Here is a 22,918-nt window from a genome sequence, read left to right on the forward strand (position 1 = left end):
GGCTTGAGGTTAAGCCCCAGCTTCCTGCTGGTGACCTCTGGAAAGTGGCCCAGCCTGTCTGCAACATGGGAATGGTCCTAACAGGATGGGATGAGGAATAAAGGAGGATTAAAGGATAAAAGATATTCTAGCACCTGGTCCTGGGCCTGGCACACGGCCGCCCTCCATCTTCCCCCTGCCTCCCTGGTGTTTCAAGCAGGGACTGCGTCCTGTAGGAGGCGGTAGGCAGGGTGGTTAAGAGTACAGCTTTCCACTCCTAGACTCATCGGCAGAACTGAAAACAGGGGCTTCAGTAGACACTGTGTGCCACTGCTGACTGCAGCACTATCCCCAGTGGCCAAAAGGCGGAGACAGCGCAAGTCCCCATGGACAGACGAATGGCTACGCAGAATGTGGGCTAGATTAATTCTATGGAGGGCTACTCTGCCTTAAAAAGGAGGGGCATTTTGATACCTGTGATGACACTAAGGAAGTTTGAAGACGTTAGGCGAAGTGAAACTGGAGCTTCACAGACCCAGCTCTCTACAAAGCTGAGCTGAGTTGACACCAACAGCAGAGGGGCCTCCAGATTAGGGTTGAGTTGGAATCAGTCCCAGTAACCCTAACACTTGTGATTCTCAGAGTGCAACTGCTGGGGCTGCCATGTGGTGGCAGAGGGATGTGCCTCCTGGGGGTCCTAGAGGCATGTGGCTGCGTGCAAAGCACACTGAGGGATGAGACAACTGGTGCTGTCTTATACGCAACAATCCACACGGGAGGCGTGGGATGTGGCCGCGGGTGTCGGGGGAGGAAGCAACCTGGACAGTATCTTGGAAGAAACCTAGAACAGGCAGGTTCCCGGGGCCAGCAGGGTGGCTAAAGTCAAGCTGCAGCAGGGCTGCTGTGCCAGCCCTTGGGTATGGGAGAGCATCACCCATCACATGTGCCCATTTGGATCAGCAACTTGGTAACCTGGTAACTAAGCCGGGGTGGGGTGGGGGGAGGGTGTTAGGATTGTCTCCAACCATTTGGTCAGGTCTTTCTGAAAGTTCTAGTTTGTCTTGGTTGTGTGAGTTGAGAATCAAGGAAAGGAGGGTTTGCTGAGCTTGGACCATACCTTTGAGGGGACAGCAAGGCCCTTCAGAGGCCAGCAAGGTGGGTGCAAACCCCAAGGAAGGAAGACTCTGAAGGAGGGTGAGAGTGCCTGCCCTCCACCCGAGGGGGGCCTCTCCCCATTCTTTCTCAATGCTCATCTAGCACTGAGGTAGATGGAAGGTACTGGAAGGCACTGTGTGACTCCTGTGTCCCCTGACCTGGACTTTCTCTCATCCGTGTCTGTAAGCCAGTGCTTAGCACAGTGCCCGGGACTGAGGGACCATCTGACTCATTCACTCGTTCGTTCATTCCAGATACTGTACCTGCTTGGTAAGATTTTGAAACAGTCATCTCTTTTACCCGACCCCGTCCACATGCACCACACACACACACACACACACACCAATCACGGAGAATTTTCTTGAGACCGGGCTCTCTAGGGCTGGGGAGAAAGGAACGAATGAATGGTCTAGGGACTCCCCTGGCAGCTAAGACTCCATGCTTCCAGCGCAAGGGGTGCAGGTTCAATCCCTGGCCAGGGAACTAAGGTCCCACAAGCCACATGGCACAATCATAAATAAATAAAACAGCTAACTTCTTTTAAAAAAAAAAAAAAGAGTGGTCCAGAGCTACCCAAGACAAGGCCCTGGCACCTGCGTCTCAGCCGTGCCACCAGCCAGGAAGGGAGGACGCATAAGGCGGACGAGATCTGGGGCCCCTATGCCAAATGTTCTTAGGCTTCCAGCTGGGCACAGAAGCCGCAGAGCCCTATAGCCATGAAGGCGCTGTTCAGATCAGACTGAAGGGCTTGGGTGGTAGAGGATCTATCCACCCTCCTTCACAGGAGGGGGGCCTCCTGCACTGGGGCATCACCTGGGGGAGCAGGAAAGGCGAACCCCCTGAAAAGTTTAAGATTTTTTTCTCCAGTTTGGTAGAGGGAGGTACCTGTTCAGAAATTCAGGTGCATCACTGAACAACTGTCAAAGTCCTATTCCTGCATGGTGGAGCTGGGGGACTGAGATTCACACACCACCACCACTGCCCATTTATCAGATATTCATACTTTCTTTGTGCCAGGGCAGCCCCTGGCACTCAGATCTGACGTGCATCTAATGAGGGGGGCCACTGCTCGCCTGAGTGGAAGGACTGGCCACACAGAAAAGAGGCCCAGAGGACCGTGCAGGGCAGGGCAGGGCCTTACCCCTTCTGGGAGAACTTCATGGCCGTGTGGATGGGGTAGCCGCCGGGCCCCATGATGTTGCAGCGAGCATTACACAGCAGCAGCACCCGGACCATCTCCTGCTTCCCCAGCTGGCAGGCCAGGTGCAGCGGGGTCAGCCCCTGGTTGTTCACCTGGTTCAGGCCACCGGATGCGTTCTTCCCTAGGAGCTGACAGCAAGACCGTGGGGTGGGCGCGAGAGCCAAACACAGCGAGGCCCCCCACTCGTCCCTCCCCCAACACCCACCACCGTGGCCGTCCCTCTCTGGGGCTTCAGGGGAAGGGAAGAACCCAGTGAGACTCGGTGAGAACCCAGCCAAGAACTTTAAGAGAAGCAACGGAGAAAGGAGGCTCCAGGGCCAGGAAGAATCTGGCTGTGCCAGGGTTGGCTGGGGCGCTGGTATGGCCCGACTTTGGCGTGCATGAAAATTTTCTCAATCAGGAAACTTAAAAGCAGGTTGTATCTGGGATGGGCACTGGGGGGTCTGGGAAGGAGTAAAAGACTTGCTTTTCACTGTATATCCTTCTATCCTGCCTGAATATTGTTTTGCTCTGTGTAGGTATAATTTCTTTAAAAGAAAACAAAACAACATACCAGTATTCATAAGACAACTGCAAGGCTTTTATTTCCTTGGTTGTGGCTGAAAGTTGTCTCCCTGAAGTTAATTATGACCCCTGTGGGCCCTTGTGATTGGCTGGGTCTGAGAACAGGTTGGAGACCCAGCAGGGAAGCTGAGGTGCTGGCATCCAGGCCTGACTCAAGGGCAGTTCTGCCGCTCACAGTTCTGTGGTCCTCCCTGGGCACATTTCTTAACTGCACTGAACCTCGGTCTCCTTGGTGAGGAGAGGACAAGAGCCCCCATCCACAGAGAATTAACTAGAACACATATAACACTGAGTGCAGGGCCAGATACAAGACCAGGGATGAAGGACAGGTATTGATGAGTGTGTCCCACCCTCTGCTTGGAGCCAGGCTCCATGTGGCACTGTGCTGGGCCCACAGCGGGGTCTCAGTAAGGGTGAAGTTCAACAGCGGGTGCAGAATTCCCTTCCCGCTGAGCACTAATCATAAGACGGGAATCCACATTTTCTGGAATAATGTGGTTCCATTCTAATGCCAAGGGCAGAGACAAGGATATAATCTTTGGAAGAATCTTCTAATTCTAGGCAATAAAATACAGCCCACTATTCTGTCTCTTCTATCTGATATAGAAGGTAGCTTTTTCGTCACTTGATCTACTCGCCCACAACTTTTATTTTTTATTTCTCTGCCCAGCTAATCAAAACTTTAACAGAAGGAGCCTCTCTGGCACAAATGCCCACAGCAGCCCAATGGAGTTTTATTTGCTTGAGTTCCTGTAAAAAGTTAAGTCCCAGGTCCTGCTGGACCATGGGCACCTCGAGGCAGGAGCTGAAATGCATTCACCCAGCCCAGGGGTCAGGCCTATGGCGGGTGTTTGGGATAAACTGATGGGCGGGTCTGGACTTCGAGCTCAGTTTGCTGGGCTGGAGGACTTTCCCTCGGTTATTGGACCAAAGGGGTCAAGGATGTGTCTCCGTGACAAGCTTGCAGAGGAAAGAGTCGGGTGCGGGGTAGACCCACCATGGAGGAGCTCAGGCCTCAAGGATCAAGGTGGAGCAGTGACACCTGAGCCCAGGGTCCCAAAGACAGCCGTGGGCACCGTAAGGTGTGGCCAGCACCAGTCGCCCGGCCCCCACGCCTGCTCACCTGCAGCACCTGGGAACTGTCACCCTGGACCGCGTAGTGGAACGCGGTCTCCCCGCTGTTGTCGGTGACATCCATGTTGGCGCGGCAATGCTGCACAAGCTCCGCCAGGACCTCGGTGTCGCCCTTGCGGCAGGCCAGGTGCAGGGGCGTGCAGCCCTCCTCATTCTCCTTGTTATTTGCGCAGCTGCAGGGGAGGGAGGGCTGGGGGGTGAGAGGTGTGGCACCAAGTGGGCGGGTGCTGAGAAAGCCAAGGGCACACTCAAGGGAGGTGGGCGAGGAGTCCAAGAGCGTTCGTGCCCTGCTCGAGCCGTCTGCTTCAAACCCAGGGCTGAGTCACCGAGTTATTGTATCAGACGTCATTTTCTTCTCCATTTTTAGTTCAGTGTGCACACGTGTATGAGGGACGTGCCTGAAGGCCACCTCAGCCTGAAGTGAGCAGTGGGGTGGTGTAGAAAGAATCGCAGAAGACAGAAATCTCACCAACCTTGGGCAATTCACTTAAGCTTTTTCCAGGCTTCAATAACCTTATCTACAAAACTATAAAAAATAAAACCTGCCAGGCCCGCCCTAGGAAACGGATAGAACTATTGTGAGATGAAACACCGTGACGTCCGGAAACAGGCTGGTTAAGCTGTAAAGGACAGTGAAGGGTTTTGAGCTTTGGGGCTGGGAGCGGAAGCAAGATGTCTGAGGCGGAAAACTGGAGGCACGGCCACCTCAGGGCAGGATGGCGAGCGGGAGTCCGCTGGCCGGCACGGGGTCCTCACCAGGGGTATCCACTGACACGTGTTGGCCGAACGGACGTACGAATGAAAGTGCTGCGGCTTTAGAAGGGCAACAAGCCTTTGGAAGGAGACACCAAGGCACTGGAGCCTCGTCAGCTGAGTGACCTTACAAGACCCATAACCTCTCACTAGAGTGACACCACCTCGTGGACATGTCAAGAGGATTCAAGTTCATGGTGTATCAAAAACAGTGACCAGGGACCTGGCACCTGGTAGCCACTCCGGAAACGTTTCAGTGCTCTCTGACTTCAGTCAGCATTCCTCCACTCCAACCCAGAGGCGGTGCCGCCCCCTTCTTGAGTCAAATGTTCTGGGCCACCTCTGATGCTATGGAGGGAACTGAGGCAGGGCTGAGAACTCCCCATCCCCACTCCCAGTGTCTCCAGGGTCCTGCCCTCCCGCCCCACCTGGTCAGGTCCCCCGCCCACCTGATGATGCGGCTGTGATGGAAGCACTCTCGGATGCCCAACTCCACCGCCAGGTGGGCCACCGACCAGCTGGGGTGGCTGCGGATGAGGTCGGTCAGCTGCTGCAGGACCTCAGCTTGCAGGATGTGGGTGGAGCTCTCGTAGAAGGGTGGCAACTGGGAAGAATACTGCTGGAAGTTCACCAGGGCGTCAGCCTCTGTCTCCAGCTGGAAGAGTCTGAGGAGCCAGGACAGAGGAGGAAGACGTGAACATGAGCCAGAAGAGGCCCTCAGCCCATGCCCTTGATGGAATCCAAAGACTTGCGTCCCCTCAAACAGGTCCTTGCCTGCTTCCAGGTGTGGACGGACCTGCTCCAGCCGGACTCTCCTTCCTCCCACACACACCCTTAAGTGGAAGTGGTGCTTCCTTTTTATCTGAAAAGATTTCCGGTCTTTTCTTTCTTTTTTAAAAAATAACATCACATATATTTCCACAAGCACTGCTGCATATCCATGGCCCAGCATGTAATCCAAACTCACCAGGCCCATGAGGAGATAAGAAAATATGAAAGAAAACTAACAGAAACAATACACAACAGAAACAGATCTATAAATAGGGGTGGGGTGGGGCTGCAAACACTGACGCTATCTGATACAGACAAAATAACTGTGATAATACTCAAGAGGGCAAAACAGACAATTTGGGCAAATCACCTTAAACTATTAAAAACAAGAACCAACCAAGTGGAAATTGAAGAACTGACAAATACAACAGCCAAAATTAAGAGCCCAGTGGCTAGGCAGAATAGCAGATTGGACAACGCTGAATAGAAAATTAGTGAAAAGGAAGATAGGTCAGAAGAGAGTAAACAGAATAAAACATGGAGAGATAAATCTTGGAAAATACAGGAAAACAGATAAAAGACATAGAAACCCCATGGCAAGAGGAGCTTGGCAGGCTACAGTCTGTGGGGTCACGAAGTCGGACGTGACTGAGTGACTAAGCACATAGACTATATCATGAAAAGCTCTAGCACACAGATAAGTGGAGCCACAAAAATGGAATAGAAAAAGAATTATATAAGACCTTTCTGGTGGTACAGTGGGTAAGAGTCTGCCTGTCAATGCAGGGGACATGGGTTCAATCCCTGGTCTGAGAAGATTCTACCTGCTGCGGAGCAACTAAACCTATGTGCCACGATGACTGAACCTGTGCTCTAGAGCCCACGAGTGGCAACTACTGAGCCTTTGTGCTGCAACTATTGGAGCCCAGGCACTAGAACCTGTGCCTCACAACGAGAGAAGCCGCCACAGTGAGAAGCCCACCCACAACTAGACAGCGGCACCTACCCTCTGCAACGAGAGAAAGCCTGCACGCAGCAAAACGAGACCCAGTGCAACCAAAACCAGAACTGGTTCATCAATGTTTCTAAAAATAAAGAGAACTGTACGAAACCACACTTGAAGACTTCATGACTATGAACTTTCCAAAACTGGTGGAAAGCATTATTCCATCAATTTAAAATATCCAATATATATAGGATATAAAATATCCTATATCCTAAATTACTAATCTACCCCCCTCACCAAATCCACACTTACACTCCTCCCACTGAGCCACTGAGCAGTGTCTTTATTCTTTAATCTTCCCTGGTGGCTCAGATGGTAAAGGATCTGCCAGCAATGCAGGAGACCCAGTTTTGATCCCTGGGTCAGGAAGATCCCCTGGAGAAGGGAATGGCTACCCATGCCAGTATTCTTGCCTGGAGAATTCCATGGACAGAGGAGCCTGGTGGGCTACACTCCATGGGACTGCAAAAAGTCAGACACAACTGAGCAACTTTCTTTCACTTTTTATCCTTTAATTTGGCTTTGTAACTGCTTTACAAAGACAGTATGATGGAAGTTATGCTATCCTAGTTTTTAGACCAAGGCTTTCAGAGACTGGAAGCCTCTATCTCTTTTTTCTTGGTACTCAACCATCACACTGCAGGGAAGCTGAAGCACCTATGGGGATGACTCTCAGCCCTGAAACCTTAACCCTGAATGAACTCCCAGTCAACAGCCAGCACCAACTTGCCAGTTGCTAGTCATCTTAGAACTGGATCATGCAGTCAAGTCACAGATAATACCATGTATTGAGTTGGCCAAAAAGTTCATTTGGGTTCAAACATACTTTTTGGCCAACCCAATAGAATCAAACTAGCCTTTCCCACTAAGGTGCGCTCAACTCACGGATTTGTGGGCTAAATGACAATGGCACCCCACTCCAGTACTCTTGCCTGGAAAATCCCATGGACAGAGGAGCCTGGTGGGCTGCAGTCCATGGGGTCGCGAAGAGTCGGACACGACTGAGCGACTTCCCTTTCACTTTTCACTTTCCTGCATTGGAGAAGGAAATGGCACCCTACTCCAGTGTTCTTGACTGGAGAATCCCAGGGACGGGGGAGCCTGGTGGGCTGCCGTCTCTGGGGTCGCACAGAGTCGGACACGACTGAAGTGACTGAGCAGTAACATACTGTTCTAAGCCACTAAGTTTTGGAGGAGTCTGTTGCATAGTAATAACAGAGAGTAACATATATTGGTCAACATATTGTAATGTGGCGATAACTGACACATGTGCCACGTTACAGCTGCTAAAAACAAAATGCAAAGAGAAAACATTAAAAAAAGGAAAAAGGAAAAAGGTTATCTTCAGAAGGCAAGCATGAGACTCAACAATGAAGCTCAACAAGCTCAACAATGGAATGAGATAATGAGATGACATCCTTAAAGAATTAAAAGAGAATAAATGGCATTAAGAATTCTACACCCAGAAAAAAATTTCAAGTATGAATTTGAAATTAAAATATTTCACCAAAGGATAAAAAGAGAGAGAAAAGCAAACAGGTTGATTGTTTCATTAGTGGACCCAAACAAAAGGAAATATAAATGGATTCTCTTCAGGCAGAAGGATCTTGACCCTAGGTGGGTGGTCAAAGAGGCAGGAAAAAAAAAAAAATTAAGCACCATAAAAATGGTAAATATGGGAATGAATCTAAGTAAATACTGAGAGTATAATGTCTTATTGGATTTAAATTAAAAATACTATAAAAATAATAGATGGCATAGAAGTCTTGATGGGGATAAATGGAGTTAAAGGGTTCTAAGACCCCTTTATTGTTCTGGAAGATGTCAAAGTGCCAATTATAGTTCTGTAGGGTCAAGGATCATCAAAAAAGCAAGAGAGTTCCAAAAAAAACATCTATTTCTGCTTTATTGACTATGCCAAAGCCTTTGGCTATGTGGATTACAATAAACTGTGGGAAATTATGAAACAGATGGGAATACCAGACCACCTGACCTGCCTCTTGAGAAATCTGTATGCAGGTCAGGAAGTAACAGTTAGAACTGGACATGGAACAACAGATGGCCAAATAGGAAAAGGAGTACGTCAAGGCTGTATACTGTCACCCTGCTTATTTAACTTATATTCAGAGTACATCATGAGAAATGCTGGGCTGGATGAAGCACAAGCTGGAATCAAGATTGCAGAGAGAAATATCAGTAACCTCAGATACACAGATGACACCACCCTTATGGCAGGAAGCGAAGAAGAACTAAAGAGCCTCTTGATGAAGGTGAAAGAGCGTGAAAAAGTTGGCTTCAAGCTCAACATTCAGAAAACTAAGATCATGGCATCTGGTCCCATCACTTCATGGCAAATAGATGGACAAACAGTGGCAACAGTGGCAGACTTTATTTTGGGGGGCTCCAAAATCACTGCAGATGGTGACTGCAGCCATGAAATAAAAAGACGCTTATTCCACTTACTCCTTGGAAGAAAAGTTTTGACCAACCTAGACAGCATATTAAAAAACAGAGACATTACTTTACCAACAAAGGTCCATCTAGTCAAGGCTATGTTTTTCTAGTAGTCATGTATGGATATGAGAGTTGGACTATAAAGAAACTGAGCACAGGAGAATTGATGCTTTTGAACTGTGGTGTTGGAGAAGACTCTTGAGAGTCCCTAGACTGCAAGGAAATCCAACCAGTCCATCCTAAAGGAAATCAGTCCTGAATGTTCATTGGAAGGACTGATGTTGAAGCTGAAGCTCCAATACTTTGGCCAACTGATGCGAAGAGCTGACTCATTTCAAAAGACACTGATGCTGGGAAAGGTTGAAGGTGAGAGGAGAAGGGGATGACACAGGATGAGATGGTTGGATGGCATCACCAACTCAATGGACATGAGTTTGAGTAAACTCCAGGAGTTGGTGATAGACGGAGGCCTGACGTGCTGCAGTCCATGGGGTTGCAAAGAGTCAGATACGACTGAGCAACTGAACTGAACTGAACTGAACTGAAGGTCAAGGATGTATGTTACAATCTCTAGGGTTCTATCAAGAATTGTGAAGGGTTTCAGATTTTACCCTAGTTGCAAACTAACAAGTGAGTCTGACACAGTTTCATGGATGCTGGCAGAAGACTCAAGATTGCTGGATCAAAGACACAGGGCAACTTATTATTCACAGCAATAGCATTTGTGCCAGAGGATCAGCATTTGCGCCAATTCTCTGGGATCCATTTCCCAGAGGGTGACATGAAGAGGGTCAGGTGACAGCTGCTCACGTTGCCTTAGAAGAGAGAAACCCTGAGTGCAGGGAACTTGAATCTGTTCAAAATCATCAATGAGAACATCTGTCTAAGCTTTGCTCTGGAGGAAAATATTATCTTGATTACACAGTAGAGTAAGCAAACCTACACTTTGCTCTAGTCTAGAACCTGCCTCTATCTTCCACGGCTGTTCACAAGACAAACATCCTTGTGAAGTTAGAGTGGAACAAAGGCAGTCAGAGGCTCTGCTTGTAAGATGTACAGAAACACAAAAGACCCATGGAGAACTACCTCCCAAAAGATATCATTAAAAGATAATAATAGAGTACATATTTCCAAGCTGATAGAGATGGGTAAAATGGAATAAGAAGAAGAAAACATTCAATCATGAATTGCAAAAGCACTATGCTAAGTGAAAAAAGTCAGATTCAAAGGACTACAGGCTGTATGATTAAAATTAAAGCTCTCAGAAAGCTGGGAATAAAAAGGAACATTCACAATGCAACAGAACAACACACGGAACCAACAAAGGTGTGTATCTGGGTATTACTTTTGAATCCTGCAACTTCACTAAATTCACAGATTAGCTCTAGTAATTTTTCTAGGGTGTGTATCTGGAATCATGCTCATCCTCTTGCTCAGTCGCTAAGACACATCTAACTCCTACAATCCCGTGGACTGTAGCCCACCAGGCTCCTCTGTCCATGGGATTTCCCAGACAAGAATACTGGAGAGGGTGGCCATTTCCTTCTTCAGGGAATCTTCCCGACCCAAGGATCGAACTCACATCTCCTGCATTGGTAGGCGGATACTTTACCACTTAATCCACACAAGTGGTAAAGAATCCACACAATCTTGAAATACAGACATACAGAATACCCCTGCCAAAACGCTATAAGGAAAAGAACTTTATGTTTTAAATGTCCAAGACAGCTGAGCAGGTAGTTGCCCAAAGAGGACTGCCAAATGGTCCATCAACATATCGAAGGGGCCCAACTGCATATGTCATCAAGAAAAGGCAAGTTAAAACCGTAATTATGTACTACTACAGATCCAATGGATCAGAGAATGTGACGTAACAGGAAATCTCACTTGCTGCTGGTAGAATATGAGATGGGCATTATTCACGGACGTTGAGAATATGTACTGCATCGACCCAGCAATTCCACTCCTGGATAGATGCCGAGCAGAAATACAGGCATGTATGCACCAAAACCAGAGACAACCCAAACATCTGACAATACCAACAGATACATAAAGTCAGGCTGTAGTTACACAATGGAATTCCACTGCACTGAAAAGGACTGACACAGCAATGTGCAAAACGCAAACCTCCAGGCAAATGCTGGTCAAAGGAGCCAGACACAAAAGCAGTTGTAAAAGTCAGATTAATGATCACCTTGGGGCGGGGGGGAAGAGGGGCTTCCGGGGTGCTTCAATGTTCTCCTTCTTGACAAGGGTGGTGTGATTTGCAACAAATACCTCAGTAGCCATCACTCCTGGGTATATATCCAAAGAAAATGAAAGCACTAATTCAAAAAGATACATGTGCACCAACGCTCACGGCAGCATCATTTACAATTGCCAAGATATGGAAGAAACCTACATGTGCATCGACAGATGAACAACGGAATACTACTCAGCCATAAAAAAGGATGAAATTCTGCCGTTTGCAACAAGGGTGGATCTATGAAGTATTATGCTTAGTGAGATAAGCCAGACAGAGAAGACAAACATAAGACGTTATCACTTATCTATAGAATCTAAAAAACAAAACAAATGAATGTATGTATCAAAACAGAAACAGATTTATGGATGCAGAGAACAAACTATTGGTTACCACTGGGGAGCATGAAGAGAGGAGGGGCAAAATAGGGGAAGGGGATTCAGGGATACAGAAAACTACATTTAGGGCCTCCACAGTGGTCCAGTGGTTAAGAACTTCTCTTGCAATGCAGTGGGCACAGGTTTCATCCCTGGTCGGGGAACTGAGATCCCACATGCCACGGGGCAACTAAGCCCCCATGCCACAACTAAGACCTAGTGTGGCCAAATAAATAAATACTAAAAAAATAATTACGCATAAAATAGATGGCAACAAGGATATATTATACAGCACAGGGAAATAAAGTCACTGTTTTGCAATAACTTTAAATGGATTATAGTCTACAAATATATTGAACCACTATGTCATAAACCTGAAACTGTAAATCAAGTAGACTTAGAAAAAAAAGACCCAGAAAATAAAAAAACAAAGAGAACAGGAGGAGAGGAAATGACGGTGAATTATGTCAAACAGGAAAACTGCCTGAATGCGGGGAAATATGGAGTTAAGGAGATTTTTTTTTTTAAAGCTTATTTGTACATCAATAGGAAATATCTAGTGAAGAGGGGGGAATTATGTGGGAGAGAGAGGAAAGAACTGGTGAACTGATGTCCTGACACGGAGAGGAGATGATGACCTGGAGGCGGGAAGGGGCTCGGTCAGACGCACGGCTGGCGTGTCTCGAGTCACGATGGGGATGGGCCTGGATGTGGGTACAGGTTGGGGTCGATGGGGTGGAGGGAGCTCTTCTTCTCTTCCCCTGGTTTCTGCTTTCTCAGTGAGACAGAAGCCAGGTCATCAGAGCACAGAGAGGAGGGACTGGAGGCGGAGGAGGGAGGACCAGACGCGCCTTCCAAGAGAACCAGAGAGTTTCTTTATTAATCTGGAGGCCCTAGGTCTTAGTCGTGGCATGGGGGCTCGGTTACCTCATGGCATCCCGACCAGGGATGGAACCGGTGTCCTCCGCATTGCAAGGGAGATTCTTAACCACTGGACCATTAGGAAAGTACCTACGTGTAGGCTTGCCAAACGCACAGGCTCGCATCCAGCCCATCCACCCTGAGATCTGAAAGTGAGAGTGGTCAGTGTGGAGGGGTGTTCCTCCAGCCATGGTGGAGAATTGGAATTAACTTGTGTTGGGGTTTTGCCAAGTAAACATGATGAACAGAGAAGACAACAGGAAAGCAGAGTGTATGCAAGTGTGTGAAGACAATGATATGCTAGCTAAGGAGTGAAATTTGGAAAACTCAGCAGTGGCCACAGGAATGGAAAAGGTCAGTTTTCATTCCAATCCCAAAGAAAGGCAATGCCAAAGAATGCTCAAACTACTGCACAGTTGCACTCATCTCAACACGCTAGTAAACTAATGCTCAAAATTCTCCAAGCCAGGCTTCAACAGTACGTGAACCGTGAACTTCCAGATGTTCAAGCTGGTTTTAGAAAAGGCAAAAGAATCAGAGATCAAATTGCCAACATCCACTGGATTATCGAAAAAGCAAGAGAGTTCCAGAAAAATATCTACTTCTGCTTTATTGACTATACCAAAGCCTTTAACTCTGTGGACCACAACAAACTCTGGAAACTTCTGAAAGTGATTGGAATACCAGACCACCTCACCTGCTTCTTGAGAAATCTGTATGCAGGTCAGGAAGCAACAGTTAGAACTGGACATGGAACAGACTGGTTCCAAATTGGGAAAGGAGTACATCAAGGCTGTATATTGTCACCCTGCTTATTTAACTTATATTCAGAGTATATCATGAGAAACGCTGGGCTGCATGAAGCACAAACTGGAATCAAGATTGCCAGGAGAAATATCAATAACCTCAGATATGCAGATGACATGAACCTTATAGCAGAAAGCAAAGAAGAACTAAAGAGCCTCTTGATGAAAGTGAAAGAGGAGAGTGAAAAAGTTGGCTTAAAATTCAACATTCAGAAAACTAGGATCATGGCATCCGGTCCCATCATTTCATGGCAAACAGAAGGGGAAACAGTGACAGACTTTATTTTTTTGGGCTCCAAAATCACTGCAGATAGTGACTTCAGCCATGAAATTAAAAGATGCTTGCTCCCTGGAAGGAAAGTTATGACCAACCTAGACAGCATATTAAAAAGCAAAGACATTACTTTGCCAACAAAGGTCCATCTAGTCAAGGCTATGGTTTTTCCAGTAGTCATGTATGGATGTGACAGTTGGACCATAAAGAAAGCTGAGCACCGAAGAATTGATGCTTTTGAACTGTGGTGCTAGAGAAGACTCTTGAGAGTCCCTTGGACTGCAAGGAGATCCAACCAGTCCATCCTAAGGGAGATCAGTCCTGGGTGTTCATTGGAAGGACTGATGTTGAAGCTGAAACTCCAATACTTTGGCCACTTGATGTGAAGAACTGACTCATTTGAAAAGATCCTGATGCTGGGAAAGACTGAGGGCAGGAGGTGACGGGGACGACAGAGGATGGCATAATAGAGGATGACAGGTTGGATGGCATCACTGACTCAATGGACATAAGTTTGAGTAAACTTGAGGAGTTGGCGATGGGACAGTGAGGCCTGGCGTGCTGTAACCCATGGGGTTGCAAAGAGTCAGACACGACTGAGCGACTGAACTGAACTGAACTGAACGAGTGAAATTCACAATAGGCGTGGGGATGGTAAAAAGGTGGCAGGGTCATTGCCTCATCTGCAGGGGGACACCAGGCATTCAGAGTACCAGAGGGAAGAAGCAGATAAGTCAGGAGGCAGAGGTCAGAAACTGGGATGCTTGGCATTTGTATCTATGGAAGAGCTGCTGCTACTGGTGATGACCGGGCTCAGGCAACGGCTGTGTGCTCAGGCACCAAGAGCCCTGGGTGTTAGGCGTGGCACCCTGTGAATGAAACAGTCACCAAGAGTCAAGCCAGGAGCAGTGATGGTGCGAGGCAGGTCCGAGCCACGGGCTCACGTCTTCGAGGATCTGGGGGAGATGCCTGCCGCTAGGGGAGAGAGTGAGTCTTAGCCTAGGATGCGGTGCACTTCACGACTGATGGGCGAAGAGGACGTGACCCCACCTCCAGGCCCAGTGGGAGGAACCTGGGAGGGAAAACTCTTGGGAGGCCTGCAGAGAAGCAGCGCCCTCGGGTGGAGTCAGGTCCAGGTTAGAACAAGGAGGTGAAAGAAAGATCTAGAGAAAAGGGGAGGATCTAGCAGACCCATGGGGCAGTATCTTTTCTCTCTTCTAGAACTGAGCCTGCAGACTAAAGCACCGTGGCATCAGTGTGGGGAAGCCTCTGCTTTGGTGGAAGGGGCCTGTGGAAAAGGGGGCCCCTTATCCAGGGGGCCTGTGATTTAGGAAATGGCAGGCAAATGCATGGATATGCATTTAGCGGGGGGGACAGGGAACCCTGAGACTCTCAAGGGGGTCCTGGAATGAAAAATGGCCAAGAACCATTGGGTTAGAGGGGTTTATAACTCTCTCCCTTCTCCCTCCCTCAATGACTTTGCTCTGATGCGCTCTCAGGCCTTCTCCTATTGAAATCTTGCTCACCCTCCCAGGCCATCTCCAACCGAAGCACCCCAGAGAAGCCTTTCCCATCTCTCCTGTCACATACACTTTGACCTTCAGTGGTCATGGGTCAACCAAAGTTTACTGCTGTGTAGTTGTTCAGTCATGTTTGACTCCTTGAGACCCATGGACTGTAGCCCGCCAGGCTCCTCTGGCCATGGGGTTCTCCAGGCAAGAATATTGGAGTGGGTTGCCGTTTCTTTCTTCAAAGCGTATATACAGAAACCAGGGAAAGGTAGACGGTAGGTACACTGAAGCCGCGCACACTTTGCATCACCTCCTCTGAGATGGTAACAGTGTTAAATGTTGTTCTTATTGTAACCTTCATTCACAGACAGACAGCAAAGTTTCATAGATGGATGGCTGTAGTTCAGCGGACCTCCAAGGACAGAGCCCCAGGGTTCAAACATCTGCCAAGTACTGGATACTAGCTGGGCGTTAACAAAAATGACTCAGACCCAGGCCCTGTCCTTCCTGAGCTCTGCGGGCTGGTGGGGGAGACAGATGGGCAATCTAAAACAAGAGGGATGGACAGAGATTCAGGCAGTGGTGAGGGAGAAGAGAAGGGTGAGCACAGGCTCACAGAGCAGGTGCCCAAGAGGCGTGGGCCAAGGAGTACGGGGAGAGCGCCAGGGCAAAGAGAGAGTATAGCGAGGTGAGGTCTGTGCAGGGAACACGAGTCTCACATGAGCCTGTTAGGACATTCAGTCCACTGAATGCAGGTCCTACTCCACCTTTTCTGGCCACTGCCTGAGCTCCTAGAGGGCACAGACCTGCCCTTGGTGGAGACAGGCTATGGACTGGATAAACAGTGAACGGGTAAACCCCAGGGTGTGTGTCCAGGCAAAGTCCCAGCACAGAGGGCCTCAAAAGTCAACCCCCTGGGGGCCAACCCTTAGGGGGAAGTCAACGCCCTTCCCTGGTGGTCCAGTGGCTAAGACATCATGCTCCCAGGGCAGGGACTCTGGGTTCGATCCCTGGTCAGGGAACTAGATCCTACATGTAGCAATCAAGAGTTCACATGCCGCAACTAAGACACAGTGCAGCCAAATAAATAATTAGAAAGAAAAAAAAAAACCTCAGTCCCCTTTTGAGAAGAGAAGGTCACGTGTCACATGTGCTTTGATCATTCCTCCCAGGATTCCAGGGAAGTGCAGCCCTGCTTCTGCTGAGATACCAGTGGGAGGCTGGCGGGGCTCATCAAGGACCATATGTCACAAGTCAGTGTCAGCAGCAAATGATTAACTCGTACCAGGAAGAGAAGTATGGACGTTATCACAATGTACACAGCGGTGCTACAGGTGACCGCCGCGGCGCTCACCCCAGAAGAGCCAGACGCCTGGCCCATATGCCGGGCTGGGGGCCTAGGATGGGCCCGGGGGGAGCTGGACACTGACCCCCACAGCTCATCCCACTGCAAAGGGGCCCGCCTGGATGAAAAGGAAGAGGTGGGTTCTCGAGCTAGAATGACTGGGTCTGAAGCCCGGCTCCGCTATCCAGCGGCTTTGTGACTTCAGCAAGTTACTTAAATTCTCCGAGCTGTGTTTCCTCCTCTGTAAGGAGGGGTCAGTGAAAGCCCTGCCTCGGGGGACGGCCGTGAAGATGAAGGGAGCTGAGTCAGACCAGTGCCTCACACACACTAATATAACGCAACGCTATCAGAGTTGCATCTATATCAGCCAGCATCCAGCTCTCCATCCATAGGGATGCTGTAGGACTCCCAGGCCTTTGGAAATGAAACCTGAGTATTCAGAAGACCCCAACCCGCTCCCCCATCCTGGAGCTCTGCAGCTATAGAATAGGAGCACCTCCACCTGGAAGCAGGGCCCTGACAGCCCCATCCCACACATTTAAGTACTTTGGCCATCATTCAAAGCCCTCCAGCAAGGAAAGGAGGAGACTTAAAAGACAGAACCTTGACCCCTTGAAAAGGAAGTCCAATACCCCAAGCCTGCTCTCCACCAAGTGCAGGGTGTTCGGAGCAGTGGGGTGCACTCCCCCACCACCGCAATGACGACCCCCAGTGAGAAGCCCAGGGTCAGGCACAGCACACCCTCCCCGCAGCCCTCACTCCCGGTCACTCCCAGGCCTTGGCATCTCCATTTCCGCAGCCCTTTGGGACCCCAGCTCCAGCATTCCACCCTCTAACCCCCATTTCCCGCCTCCCAGCTCACTCCCTGGATCACAAGACAACTTGCCAGGTGAAACCAATGAGGAAGGGCCATCGGCACCAGCCCAACTCAATGCGAGTCTGCCAAGCTCCCCCAGGTTCCTTGCCTTCTGGGTCCTTGGCCTCTCCTCTCCCCTTTCCTCAACCGGCTTTGCATCTGCTCGGTTCCCTCAGCCCTGTCCTGGCTTCTTACCCTCTCCTCTAGCCCACGGAGGGGGCCCAGTGTGCCCTGAGAAGTACAGGTGTCCACTCCTTCCAGGCTGCCCCCAACAAACCTCGGCCAACCAGCCCCTGCAAGGACAGTCATGCTAACGACCCAGGACTACCGGCAATCCCTGGACCTTTCCCAATGTGACTTTCTCCACTTCCTCATCCTTCCTGCCTCCCTCTATCCACATGGGCCCAGCCCCAGGCCCTGCTTCCAGGACCCTGATGGGCCAGAAGTCATCCAGGCCAGGAAGTCCCTGCCTCCTTTCTAAAAGCGGCCACCCCACCCATCACAGACCCCTCAGATGTCAGGGGACCTCCAAGCTGAGACCTGGGAGGAGTCAAGGGAGCAAAGTGGCGGTGGGGGAGGGGGCAACTGACCATTACCCACCGGAATCCGCTCTGGGGGTTCCTGGGGTTGACCAGGATGCAGTCCCACGTGCGGTTGGAAGAGTTCTGGAACAGAATCAGCTGCCCCTCCTCTCGGACCCGGCGGCGCGAGTGGTAGTCCTCAACGGCCACCTCCTTCACCCGGAACGGGTTCACAAACAAGTTGGTGACGCTGCTGAGGGTGTTGACCAGGCGGCCGAAGAACTGCATCCTCTGGGGGGCTGGTGGGGAGGCCCCACCACCTTCCCCCTCAGTCTGGAAGAAAACGGAGTCTCGGGTCAGCCGGGCGCGGTCTCCCATGCCCACCTCACCACGCGTGGCAGCTTCCTGCATGGGCACCCCGCTGGCTCCCCACCAGCGCTGTCCCCCGGATCCTGGGCCTGGAGGGACCTGGAAAGAAGAGGGGGAAAGAAAGAGAAACAGCACTGAGTGGGGTGGAATGGGGGCTGATGGAAAGTTCCAGAGCTGCCACTGTGCACAAGCGAATGGTGCTGTCCTGCCCGCCGACCCAGTTTCCCCAACAGAGACTCAGTTTCCTCATCTGCAGTGTGGGGTGGTCACGATCAGAGAAGGCGGCAGACGTGAACACACGTGACAAGCGACACTTCCCTGTGCAAAGCAGGGCGGGGCGGTTCTCACTCTGCAAAGTATGGAATCGACTTTTGGGAACTCAAAGAGCTTGGCATGGCTCATTTCGAGTCCACAAACAAAACCAGTGGCACCTCTCTACTGGATGCCACGAGGGGACCAGAGTCACCTCACACTCCATCGGGGCCATAGATCTCAAATCTTTGGTGGGGGCTTCCCTGCCAGTCCAGTGGTTAAGGCTAAGCACTTCCACTTCAGGGGACACAGGTTTGACCCCTGGTCAGGGTAGTTAAGATCCCGCATGCCACGAGGTGCGGCCAGAAAATAAAATAAAAAATAAAACCTTCTGCGCCTGCTATCTCAGGCTTCCCTTGGAGTTCTGAGAGAACACAAAAGCACGCTCCCCAGAAATGAGCGTGACCCTAAGACTCAGAAACAGTGACACAGGTTTGGGTGGAAATTTTGTTTCATACTCATAGGGTCACACTGTCTGCCATAGAGATTGTTCTCAGTTTGGATGACAGAATTAGATGTTATTTCCTAGGTTCCCAGAAAACACCCCACCTTCCTCAGGCAGTGCCACCAAACCTGGGTGGCAACTGGCTGGGGGCCGCCCTCTGCCTCTGTGCTATGATGTCACCTGGTGAAAGGGCGGGTGACATGGAGGACACAGTGTGGGTGTCCTGGAGGAGAGTGGACACTCTGGTCTACGTGAGGACAGAGGACCAACCGCAGGCATGAAAGGAAGAGTAAGAGGCCTACAAAGAATCATCAAAAAAGGCAGGCAGGGTCAATAATAACCACCACACCAGGAGATACTAAGCACTTACAAGGCAGTAGGCCCTGAGCTAAGTAAGCACTTAGTGGTCGCATTTAATTCTCACGAACTATATGAGGCAGAGGGCCCAGGCACAGAGTGCAACTCTGGAGCAAAACTGCATTCAAATCCTGTCCTCACCACTGACGCTGCGTAAGTTACTCAACCTCTCTAAGTCAGTTTCCTCAACCACAACATGTGGACCACAACAGTGCCTAATAATAGAACCTCAGTTCAGTCGCTCAGTCGTGTCCAACTCTTTGGGACCCCATGGACTGCAGCACACCAGGCTTCCCTGTCCACCACCAACTCCCAGAGCTTGCTCAAACTCATGTCCATCGAGTCACTGATGCCATCCAACCATCTCATCCTCTGCCATCCCCTTCTCCTCCCATCTCCAATCTTTCCCAGCATCAGGGTCTTTTCCAGTCAGTTCTTCACATTAGGCGGCCAAAGTATTGGAGCTTCAGCTTCAGCATCAGTCCTTCCAATGAATATTCAGGACTGATTTCCTTTAGGATGGACTGATTAGATCTCCTTGCAGTCCAAGGGACTCTCAAGAGTCTTCTCCAACACCACAGGTCAAAAGCATCAGTTCTTCAGCACTCAGCTTTCTTTATGATCTAACTCTCACATCCATACATGACTACTGGAAAAACCATAGCTTTGACTACACAGACCTTTGTTGGCAGAGAAATGTCTCTACTTTTTAATATGCTGTCTACGTTTGTCATAGCTTTTCTTCCAAGGAGAAAGTGTCTTTTAATTTCATGGCTGCAGTCACCATCTACAGAGATTTTGGAGCCCAAGAAAATACAGTCTGTCACAGTTTCTATTGTTTCCCCATCTATTTGCCATGAAGTGACAGGACCAGATGCCATGATCTTCGTATTTTGAATGTTGAGTTTTAAGCCAGCTTTTTTATTCTCCTCTTTCACTTTCATCAAGAGGCTCTTTAGTTCCTCTTCACTTTCTGCCATAAGGGTAGTGTCATCTGCATATCTGAGGTTATTGACATTTCTCTCTGCAATCTTGATTCCAGCTTGTGCTTCATCCAGCCCAGCATTTCTCATGATGTACTCTGCATATAAGTTATATAAGCAGGGTGACAATATACAGCCTAGATGTACTCCTTTCCCAATTTGGAACCTGTCCTTTGTTCCATGTCAGATTCTGTTTCTTCTTGACCTGTATACAGACTTCTCAAGATGCAGGTCAGGTGGTCTGGTATTCCCATCTCCTTGAGAATTTTCCAGTTTGTTGTGATCCACACCGTCAGAGGCTTTAGCATAGTCAATGAAGCAGAAATAGATGTTTTTCTGGAACTCTCTTGCTTTTTGATGACCCAACAGATGTTGACAATTTGATCTCTGGTTCCTCTCCCTTTTCTAAAACCAGCTTGAACATCTCAATTCACAGCTCACTATTCTCAGTTCTCAATACCACTGAAGCCTCACTTGAAGAATTTTGAGCATTACTTTGCTAGCATGTGAGATGAGTCCAATTGTGCAGTACTTTGAACATTCTTTGGCATTGACTTTCTTTGGGATTGGAATGAAACCTGACCTTTTCCAGTCCTGTGGCCACTGCTGAGTTTTTCAAATTTGCTAGCATATTAAGTGCAGCACTTTCACAGTATCATCTTTTAGGATTTGAAATAGCTCAGCTGGAATTCCATCCCCTCCACTAGCTTTGTTCATAGTGATGCTTCCTTAGACCCACTTGACTTCGCACTCCAGGATGTCTGGCTCTAGGTGAGTGACCACACCATCATGGTTATCTAGGTCATTAAAATCTTTTTTGTATAGTTCTACACATTCTTGCCACCTCTTCTTAATATCTTCAGCTTCTGTTAGGTCCTTACTATTTCAGTCCTTTATTATGCCTATCTTTGCATTAAATGTTCCCTTGGTATCTCTAATTTTCTTGAAGAGATCTCTAGTCTTTTCCATTCTATTGTTTTCTTCTATCTCTTTGCACTGATCACTTAGGAAGGCTTTCTTATCTCTCCTTGTTATTGTTTGGAACTCTGAATTCAGATGGTTATATCTTTCCTTTTCTCCTTTGCCTTTTGCTTCTCTTCTTTTCTCAGCTATTTGTAAGGCCTCCTCAGACAACCATTTTGCCTTTTTGTATTTCTTCCTCTTCGGGTTGGCTCTGATCACTGTCTCCTGTACAATGTTACAAGCCTTCGTCCATAGTTCTTCAGGCACTCTATCAGATCTAATCCTTTGAATCTATTTGTCACTTCCACTGTATAATCATAAGGGATTTGATTTAGGTCATACCTGAATGGTCTAGTGGTTTTCCCTACTTTCTTCAACTTAAGTCTGAATTTGGCAATAAGGAGTTCATGGTCTGAGCCACAGTCAGCTCCTGGTCCTAAATAATAGAACCTGGCAGGTAGTAAGTATTCAGCACTAGCCCTCTTTAGTTCCATCACCCCTCTTTTACAGATAAGGAAACTGAGGCTTATAGAACATGATTAAAGAGCTTTGAAAAGACCGTAAAGTTTTGTAACGTCTTTCCTTTTAAGATGTGTGAGCAGACTGTGAGTTAGTTTTTCTCCTTTAACACAAGGACAACACTCCCCTCTCCTCTGTTTTAAGGATTAAATGAGCACCTCGTGAGAATGCTATGTCAAGACCCTTCTTTCTTCCACACTTGGGAGTTGAAAGGACAGAGGAGCTGGGGTACCTACAGCCAGGGGAGCGGGGCGGGACACTAAGGACAGCCAAGGGGCTGGATTCCAGAAAAAGAATCCCCCCAAAACGGAACACACGGCACACACATCAAAGTGCATATAACAATTTTTGTTTTGACACAAAATGGAAGCAACTTCAGTATCCAGCATTAGGGGAATTGTAAATTATGACACGTTTACCCTAGAGACACCACGTGGTCAGTAAAAGTTGCTACTGTGAAGGTCATAACAACCCAGGAAAAGTACGTGGTGTTGTCATAGGCTCAGTCCACCCCACTGCGCTCTTCAGGGCTGCAAGCTCGGCCTGCGAAGCCCCTGCTTCCCCTTGCAGCCTCTCCCTGTCAGTCCCCACTGTCGGCTCCAAACTGCACATGATTCCAGAAAACAATGTTGTTTCACACCATCTCGCCTGTCTGCATTGCTTAGTCTGTCTAGAATATCTTTTGTCTCCGTTTCTAGCTGGAACTCTTCATAACACAAACCACATCAAGTACGTGTGTGCCTCTTTCTGTCCTCTGGCCCCGTTCCAGGACCTCTACATATATTAATCATTTTCATCTGCACCAGCACCTATGAAATTGCTACCATTGTTATCCTCATTCTACACATGAGACAAGCAAGAAACAGTGAGGTAAAGCAACGGGCCCAAGGTCACACAGCTAGTAGGTGGAGGAGGGTAGCCCAGTTGGGCAGGCTCTGGAGACTGAGTTTCTTAAGGGTGGGTACTGGGTCTTTTCACTTCTAGACAGTCAACCGTAACCCAAGACTCAGCCCAGAGAAACTGTGTTAAGATACAACTTAACTGAGTAAAAATTACGCAGAACAAACAAACAAAATTGATAGAAAACACACCAAATACTA

General features: G+C 48.8%; 1 protein-coding gene across 5 annotated transcripts in view; it reads right to left on the bottom strand.

The window, feature by feature from the left end:
- PLA2G6 (phospholipase A2 group VI) overlaps nt 1–22,918 on the bottom strand; it is a 58,898-nt gene that overhangs the window by 28,603 nt on the left and 7,377 nt on the right. For 3 of the 5 annotated variants that reach the window (XM_061418494.1, XM_061418493.1, XM_061418490.1), the window contains exons 2-5: nt 17,950–18,338; nt 5,236–5,451; nt 4,023–4,206; nt 2,276–2,463 (exon numbers count right to left, since the gene is read on the bottom strand). In XM_061418494.1, the coding sequence (XP_061274478.1) occupies nt 2,276–2,463; nt 4,023–4,206; nt 5,236–5,451; nt 17,950–18,281 (920 nt within the window). In that variant the 5' untranslated portion in view covers nt 18,282–18,338. The remainder of the gene's footprint in view (nt 1–2,275; nt 2,464–4,022; nt 4,207–5,235; nt 5,452–17,949; nt 18,339–22,918) is intronic. The other 2 variants (XM_061418492.1, XM_061418491.1) reach the window with 2 other exon arrangements.

This window comes from Bos javanicus, chromosome 5 (assembly GCF_032452875.1).
Source record: "Bos javanicus breed banteng chromosome 5, ARS-OSU_banteng_1.0, whole genome shotgun sequence".
NCBI classification, from domain to species: Eukaryota; Metazoa; Chordata; class Mammalia; order Artiodactyla; family Bovidae; genus Bos; species Bos javanicus.